Source organism: Nannospalax galili, unplaced genomic scaffold (genome assembly GCF_000622305.1).
Source record: "Nannospalax galili isolate Female #2095 unplaced genomic scaffold, S.galili_v1.0 scaffold3253, whole genome shotgun sequence".
NCBI lineage: Eukaryota > Metazoa > Chordata > Mammalia > Rodentia > Spalacidae > Nannospalax > Nannospalax galili.
Window position 1 is genome coordinate 4,394 of NW_008332656.1, and position 9,224 is coordinate 13,617.

The window sequence follows — 9,224 nt, forward strand, 5'->3', positions numbered from 1 at the left end:
GCCAGTGACTCCGGTACAAAAGACACTTACTCCAGGAGTACAGAGCAGACCATGGCGGAAGAATAAAGGTGCGGTTTAGAGGAAGAATGCCGTGGACTGGGTGTGCTCGCCCTCAACAGGAAGAAGAGACACAATCCTCAAGCTCAACAGGGAGACACAATCCTTGTGAAGTGTGTCCTAGAACCTGTATATAGTGATGAAATTATAGAAAGGTAGCACATAAAATACTCTGATAGATTCTTTGTATAATAGTTTCTCTTTTCATCTTCATTTCCTTAACTAATATTTATCCAGAGGAACACAATGGCTGACTTATGCACACCACAACAAGGAGGCTTGAGAACTGGGTTCCTCAACACAGAGAGTAATGAAAACATGAAGACAAGATCCAACACTGACTGAATAATGTCGGTGCTGCTTCCAAATGATTCCACAAATCAGTGAACTACATGTGTGAAACAGTTGATAAACAGAATTCTTTTGTGAGGCTCAAAGAACCAGTAATGGAGACCGTGCTTTGATTGACTGTGAAGTAGAAATACCAACTGAGAGAAAGAGGCCTGCTTCAGAATTTCCACCTGGAGAACTCAGTATTTAACAAACAAATGAGAAAGGTTTCTTTCTCCAATGTAAAGAAGAAAACTACACTTATGAAAGGAGAGATTCTGCATTAAATGTCATGATTCATGTGCTTTATTCTGTAAATTACCAGAACAAAACTTAGTCTGAATAAATTAAAATCATAGATGTTAAAGTCTGGCATTTGGTGCAGAGAAGCTCAACCCAGGGAGTCAACTCCCAGGAGACAAAAGAATACAGGTGTCAACAAACCCAACAGCACATTCCATCAGGGCTGTGGTGTGGGTGGGATAAAAATGATAGACAAAGTAAAACAGTATCTGAGTAAAATAAGAAAGAAAAAATTTATTAGTTTTATGTCAGTTCAAACAACAATACTGTGGCATATGAGGACCCAAGCCCATCCTCCTTAGGAATTGAAGACTGGCATGACTGTATTTTCACCTAACACATCATATGTAATTTTGAGATGTTTGGTCATGCATTCATTGGATTAGTCTGGAAAAAATAAGCATTGGAAGACAGAATGGAGAGAGTGCTATGTTACATAGTCGGTACATATGTAAAGAGTTGATATGGGTCACATATGGTGGCACATGCTTTTAATCCCAGGACTCCAGAGGCAGAGGCATGCTGATCTCTGTAAGATTCAGACCAGTCTGGTCTGCTTAGCATGTACTCTGCCAGTTACAAGTAAAAAGTTTGAAAAAAGAACTATAAACAAAGAATGTTTTCCATACACTTGGATGTATTTACTTGAAGAGAAGCCATCTCTTTCAAGGCAATCTTATTTAAACAGTCTTCTCTTTCTTCTGAGAAACTTCTTTTCAGTTCACTGAAAATCCACTTCACCTGCCAACATAACAAGAGAAAGAAGCACCTCAGAAAACAAAACAGGCTGTTCTCACTGTCTGACATCACAGTAGATGTGTAGGAAGAAAGAGCTCAACATGGAGACCCCATAGAAGTTTCTGGTTTCCTGCCTCCCAGTGGCCGCCCTGCCAACAAGATCAAGAATTCCTACTACATCATGGGAATGTAGCCGCCTCACCTCCTTACCTGAACAAGGCAGAGTAACACGGTTTTCATCCTTTGCAATAGACGCTACAATAAGGTTTCTGTCAGAAGCACTGGCAGCTGACCCCCAGCCTCACTGTCTTCTGCCTGTGACTGTTAATGAAACAGTGCTGATGCTTCTGCTGAGCTTCATAGACAGAACCTGTGGGGGAGCCACAAGTTTTCTTTTAAATGCTAACGTTCAATAAGATTAAAAAGTCCCGGCACTCAGGAGGCAGAGGCAGGTGGATCTCTGTGAGTTCAAGATCAGCCTTGTCTCCATAGAGAATCAAGTCCAGCTGGGGCTACAGGGAGACCGTGTCTCAAAAAGACCAAAAAAAAAAAAAAAAAAAAAAGTCTACGTGAAGGCATATTGACTCAAGCTTGATTCCCCAGATATCTTTCAGTGTGATTCTATCCACTGGAGCCTGGTTTATCCTTGAATAAAATCAACTTTCCCTCAGCCAGCAGTGATCAGTGATCCTCATTATTTTTATGAACTTAAAAAAAAACTTAAGAGCCGGGCATGGTGGCTCATGCCTATGATCCCAGGACTTCTCTCATTTTTCATTGTTGTTTTCTTTCTTTTCACATTGTTTTTATTATTCGTCCACGTTTAATGATGCACAGTAGTGACATTTAGCTTAGTTTAACCATACTATACTTGGAAGACATTCATGAGGGCACGGTCCCACCATGCTTCTGGAATATGAATAGATCTTTCCATGTGTTTATAAATGTATGGTGAGAGGACAGATGATTGCTTAGGAGTACCTGGCTGAAAATACCTGAGTGCCCTGGCATGAGAATGGATTCTAAGGGAATGACATGTAGTCAATCCAGGAAAAACAGAGAGGGAGAAGGTTGCAGAGTTAAAGCGTAGTGTCCTTCATTTTCTCAAAATGTAAAGGGCTTGAGGCCATCACGGATTTATGACAGCATTGTTCAGATAGTGAATTTTGAGATAAGATAACCATGTCTCTTCAAAAAAGACTACGTATTCTGTATACATTGTCGTGATAGCTTATGAGGACAAAGAGAAGTGTTGGGAATTATGCCCTCACTAAGTCAGAAGTACTAATCAGATATGTGTTCATCGTTTGAGAAATAATGACAGGCATTTGTACGATGACGAAATTACAGAAATATGAAAAGTTGCCCACTTGTGGCAGGAAGAAATGTGGCTCGAGTTTCTTGGAAGAACTGGGAGATAATACTGTTATGGATGAGTTGGACATTATTCTTCTGCCTGAACAGGATATAAACCATGGAGCTTCTGGCTCAGAGCATGTGGCTCCAAAACAGGTTATCAGTGATGTGAAACAAAGTTTCTCTTACTAAACAAAGAAGATTGGATCTACTGGAGCTGAAGATTTATAGTCAATTGCCCTGAAAAGGGTCTTGAAAATGCTCAAGCAGAAGGAGCTGCTACAAGACACCCACCTGCCCCCAGAGAACTTATAAGACATCACCCAACATTCCTGCCAAGTTTACAAGGAAGTGTCCAAGCTAAAACTGACATTTTGCTCTGGCACATTTCTCAAGAAAATGAGCACAAGTTGCCATAATTGATAGGTAAAAAGTTGCTGCAGAATGAATGGATAGAGAAGAAAGCACCAGGACACAGATAAAACTCCATCAGAACAGAGTTTATTAGCAAAGGAACACATGGGACAGATTCCCTTCTAGGAAGGGAAAATGTCTGCCCCAGGCCGTGAGATGGTGTCTTTTAAAGGGAGAGGCTTCTACTTCCTGCAGAAGGCAGGAAGATATTTTTTTTTCAAGTAAGGGGTGGGGGGGAGCAGGAGAGCAGGATTGTAAAAACCTGTCCCTTTTAGAGATCAAAGGGGAAGTCTGCTGTGTTGGCCAAACACTGGAGAAAAGTCTGCTTCTCTTGACTTAAAAAACCAAGGTGCTTAGCAACTCAGTTCCCTTTTCGCAGGGGCTTTAGAAAGCCAAAGTCTGTGAGACCCTGTTGGAAAGGGGGATGGCTGCTGCAGTTTGAAAACCTAATAATAATCATATGACTGAAAATGTAAGCAATGTATTTCGGACATCCAAAGGGACATACATGTCATTGTTGAGTTCCACATGGACCAAATTGTTTGAATAGTAGCACAAAAACCCAACTCCACTCCAGCTGTACTTCAGACTCTCAAAGTCATGCTTGGATTCACACCTGGATAGCATCTCAGAGACCCAAACACAGCTGAAGACCTGCAGATCCCATGAAACTTCATATACAATGCTGTGTGAAATACTACAATGGTGCATAAGGCAATCTGTAAATTCATGAATGGCAGTTTGGCTGAAGTATGTGTAGGAAAAGCAAATTCATACCTAGAACAGGTATCGATTTCAGCAAGCATAATGGAGTGCACCATTTCTATGATGGTGTAGACAACCAACAACAGTGTTACTGTCTAGTCTCAGTAGACAATGGTCCAATTTAAGTCTCTGTGTACAGTTTAGCACAAAGCTACAGCTATTGTCACATCAGTCTTGATCTGTAGACATCCATATTGATGAGCTTATTCACAAATTCTATGTCTGTCACTATTGCCAGTTTGTTCATGGGCTCTTAGAAAGTGAAATTGATGGTGATGGGAGAAGTTGATTAGTAAGAATTGGTAACTCTATTCACTTGTTTAATGAAATCTTGTGCTGACTTCATTTTTTAAAGAGCATTTACATGGGACATATTTATCTTAATATCTTTTGTTCAGTTGAACTGTTCTATCCACTTGTACTTACACCAAATATCTTTCTATTCAATTTTCCAAGTATGCTCCTTCAAAGTCTCTGAAACCAATGGTTGAGCTCATGAATCAGTAAATAATCACAATTCTGTGCATTTCTATTTCCAGAAAAATGCATGATCATGAACACTGCTTAAAATTATGATCACTCTGAAGATTACCTTCACGATTCTCCTTCAGAAATGTGACAGAACAGAAACATACTAAAAAGATGCAAATCTCCATTTGTGGCTCATAGCTGCATAGCATGTAAAATCATAGAGATGTCAGCACTAATGGTTCCATGTAAACCATTTTAAGACACTGGAATACAGAATTAATATATAGTTGATGTGGAAGAGAAAAAGCAATAATGCTGGACTTGACACGTGAAAAAAACTTTCTAGTGCTCCTTATGAACATGTAAGGTGATAAATTATTTGCAATACTATTAACATTACACAAGTTCCTGTTGGTAAATTCGCTCAAGTAAGAACACCAAAGCTTGCACCACAGCTGCAATTAGATTCATGGATTACATATAAAATAAATGTCTACACAATATATGGTTATACATCCATCAATATACTTCACAGGCCAACTAGGACTCCTACAGTGAGATGGTGGATCTCCCCCAGCCCCCGCATCTTTCAAATTCTGAATAGTGGCAATGTTCTTTAAAATCCCTCGAGGAATGCAGGGTGACTTGGGTTCATATTTTCTCTGATACAGGAGCTTTGATCACTTCCATCCTGATTCCCAACCACAATAGCACTCAGTTCACAAGCCATGGAACCAATGTGAGGATTATGCCAAATTCTAAGGAGATTTATGCAAATTTTGGAGTCTGGATTAGCTACAGGGTGAATTTAGGCACACATTGTTAACCTGAGTCAGACTTTGAGTGCAACTCCATTGATGACATCAACTCCATATGCACTGGCATTATGTGTAGCGAAATGTCTGTCTGGAGTCTGATAGAAACAGTCTATTCAAAGACAGTGTGACAAAAGCCTGAGTGTCTACTTTTCCCCAATGTACACTTGTCCAACTTAAGGGCTATATTTTGGGAAGAGAAATGGAAAAGTGCTTGATGTTTTAGCATGATACATTAAAACACACTATGGGGGCTGGAGAGATGGCTCAACACTTAAGAACACTAGCTGTTATTGCAGAAGACCAGGGTTGGAATCCCAGGCGACTTGACAGATATCAACTGCCTGTAACTATAGTTCCAGTGGATCAGACACCCTATTATAACATCCGTGGACATTGCATGACAGAGTTGCACTTACATATATGCAGGCAATACATGCATACACATAAAATAAAAATGATAAAAATTTTTAAAACCATAAAAACACACTGTGCTGTTTTGTAAGTGTAACTTGAGTTCTCAGTGATATTCACAATGGGATGGGAAAGTGAAGGCTTTCTCACATTTTTTTATATTGCTAGTTCCTCATCCATTTGAATCAATAAAGTTTGATTGGCAATTTGGCAATTTTGTACTTAATTCTGTTTTCCTTCAGTACACTATGAAGTTCTGTAACATATAAGTGTTTCAAAATTTTCGAGACTGTTAGACATATCCCTTTAGTGCAGATGCTATTTTGTATTCTAAGGATTAAGTCCAGGGTTAAGGATGTACCAAATACTGAGCAATTGTAAACTATCTCTTTAGTAGGAGTTTTTGATAACTGCTACCTTTTGACATGATTAAAGGAAGAGCCACATTCTTTAAACTGCAGTTTCTCCCTTTATTATAATTTCTTTGATGTTCTCTAAGAGTTGAAATACAAGGAATGGACTTCCCAAAACATTTTCATTTGTGAGGTTTCTCTTAAGTGTGAATTCTCTGGTACCTTCTTGTGCTGAGTGCTCAGTTGGTCACATTCATCTTACCAGAATGGGTACTTTCCAGTATGAATTCTCTGATGAAATATTAAATCTGACATACAACTAAAGGACTGGTCACAAGCTTCACATTTGTAGGGTTTCTCTCAAATGAAAATGCTGATGTCTTCTAAGAATTGACCGTCTCACTAAAGGACTTGCCACATTCTTCACATCTGAAGGATTTCTCTCCAGTATGTATTTGCTGATGTAATCTAAGATGTGAGCTTTTTTCCCCAGTACATATTTGCTGCTGTCTTTTAAGAATTTACCATTCACTGAACGACTAGCTACATTCTTTACATTTGTAGGGTTTCTCTCCAGTATGTATTTGCTAATGTAATCTAACATGCGATATTTGACTGAAGGACTTGCCACATTCTTCACATCTGTGGGGTTTCTCTCCAGTATGTATTTGCTGATGTAATCTGACATATAATATTTGACTAAAGGACTAGCCACATTCTTCACATCTGTAGCGTTTCTCTCCAGTATGTGTTCGCTGATGTACTCTCAGTTGTGACATTTGATTAAAGGACTTTCCACATTTTTCACATCTGAAGGGTTTCTCTCCAGTATGTATTCGCTGATGTGATCTAAGATGCGACACATAACGAAAGGACTTGCCACATTCTTCACATCTGAAGGGTTTCTCTCCAGTATGTATTCGCTGATGTGATCTAAGATGCGACACATAACGAAAGGACTTGCCACATTCTTCACATCTGAAGGGTTTCTCTCCAGTATGTATTCGCTGATGTGATCTAAGATGCGACACATAACGAAAGGACTTGCCACATTCTTCACATCTGAAGGGTTTCTCTCCAGTATGTATTCGCTGATGTGATCTAAGATGCGACACATAACGAAAGGACTTGCCACATTCTTCACATCTGAAGGGTTTCTCTCCAGTATGTATTCGCTGATGTGATCTAAGATGCGACACATAACGAAAGGACTTGCCACATTCTTCACATCTGAAGGGTTTCTCTCCAGTATGTATTCGCTGATGTGATCTAAGATGCGACACATAACGAAAGGACTTGCCACATTCTTCACATCTGAAGGGTTTCTCTCCAGTATGTATTCGCTGATGTGATCTAAGATGCGACACATAACGAAAGGACTTGCCACATTCTTCACATCTGAAGGGTTTCTCTCCAGTATGTATTTGATGATGTAATCTAAGATGTGACCGTTCACGAAAGGACTTCCCACATCCTTGACATCTGTAGGGTTTCTCTCCAGTATGTATTCGCTGATGTGATCTAAGATTTGACACATAACGAAAGGACTTGCCACATTCTTCACATCTGTAAGGTTTCTCTCCAGTATGTGTTCGCTGATGTACTCTCATTTCTGACATTTGATTAAAGGACTTGCCACATCCTTGACATCTGTAGGGTTTCTCTCCAGTATGTATTCGCTGATGTACTCTAAGATTCGACACATAACGAAAGGACTTGCCACATTCATCACATCTGTAGGGCTTCTCTCCAGTATGTGTTCGCTGATGACCTCTAAGATTTGATATTCGACTAAAGGATTTGCCACATTCGTCACATCTGTAGGGTTTCTCTCCAGTATGTGTTCGCTGATGACCTCTAAGATTTGATATTCGACTAAAGGATTTGCCACATTCTTCACATCTGAAGGGTTTCTCTCCAGTATGTATTTGATGATGTCTTCTAAGATGTGACTGTTTACTAAAGGACTTGCCACATTCTTCACATCTGTAGGGTTTCTCTCCAGTATGTGTTCGCTGATGAACTCTCAGTTGTGACATTTGATTAAAGGACTTGCCACATCCTTGACATCTGTAGGGTTTCTCTCCAGTATGTATTCGCTGATGTGATCTAAGATGTGACACATAATGAAAGGACTTGCCACATTCTTCACATCTGTAGGGTTTCTCTCCAGTATGTGTTCGCTGATGTCTTCTAAGATTTGACACATAACGAAAGAACTTGCCACATTCTTCACATCTGTAGGGTTTCTCTCCAGTATGTGTTCGCTGATGCACTCTGACATTTGATTAAAGGACTTGCCACATCCTTGACATCTGTAGGGTTTCTCTCCAGTATGTATTCGCTGATGTGATCTAAGATGTGACACATAACGAAAGGACTTGCCACATCCGTCACATGTGTAGGGTTTCTCTCCAGTATGTGTTCGCTGATATACTCTAAGATTTGATATTCGACTACAGGATTTGCCACATTCTTCACATCTGAAGGGTTTTACTCCAGTATGTATTTGATGATGTAATCTAAGATGTGACCTTTCACTAAATGACTTGCCACACTCTTCACATCTGTAGGGTTTCTCTCCAGCATGTATTTGCTGATGTACTCTAAGATTTGATATTTGACTAAAGGACTTGCCACATTCTTCACATCTGTAGGGTTTCTCTCCAGTATGTATTCGCTGATGTGATCTAAGATTTGATATTCGATTAAAGGACTTGCCACATTCTTCACATCTGTAGGGTTTCTCTCCAGTATGTGTTCGCTGATGTACTCTGAGTTGTGATATTCGATTAAAGGACTTGCCACATTCTTCACATCTGTAGGGTTTCTCTCCAGTATGTATTCGCTGATGACCTCTAAGATATGACATGTGACTAAAGAACTTACCACATTTTTCACATTTGTCTTTCTCTACATTGTGTACGCTCTGATGTCTTCTAAGAGGTGAGCTCTCCAAGCAAAGGAAAAAAGAAGACAACATTTCAATATGTAAAATAAGGATGAGCCAATCACACACAGATACATAAGAAACATGTAATAGGCATGAATATAATTTTCAACATTGTGAAACATTCAAGTAAATAAAAATAAAAATCTATGGGGTAAAAGATGGAGATTAAATTAAAACTAAAGTGAGAAAATTTATTCAATAAAAACAAATTAGAAAATATATGAAAAATACATGAATGTACAGTCACAAGAGAGT

General features: G+C 39.3%; 2 protein-coding genes across 2 annotated transcripts; both read right to left on the reverse strand.

The window, feature by feature from the left end:
• Positions 1–6,504: 6,504 nt before the first annotated feature.
• LOC103729559 (zinc finger protein 665-like) lies at positions 6,505–8,130 on the reverse strand. Its single transcript, XM_029560901.1, is given in 1 exon segment — positions 6,505–8,130. A coding segment is annotated over 1 exon segment (1,452 nt). The 5' UTR covers positions 8,056–8,130; the 3' UTR covers positions 6,505–6,603.
• A 137-nt stretch (positions 8,131–8,267) lies between these two features.
• LOC115069383 (zinc finger protein 492-like) lies at positions 8,268–8,843 on the reverse strand (the record flags this gene model as incomplete). The annotated part of the gene is made up of 1 exon (XM_029560900.1): positions 8,268–8,843. A coding segment is annotated over one exon (576 nt), but the record flags the coding sequence as incomplete, so codon positions are not given.
• Between the last annotated feature and the right edge of the window lie 381 nt (positions 8,844–9,224).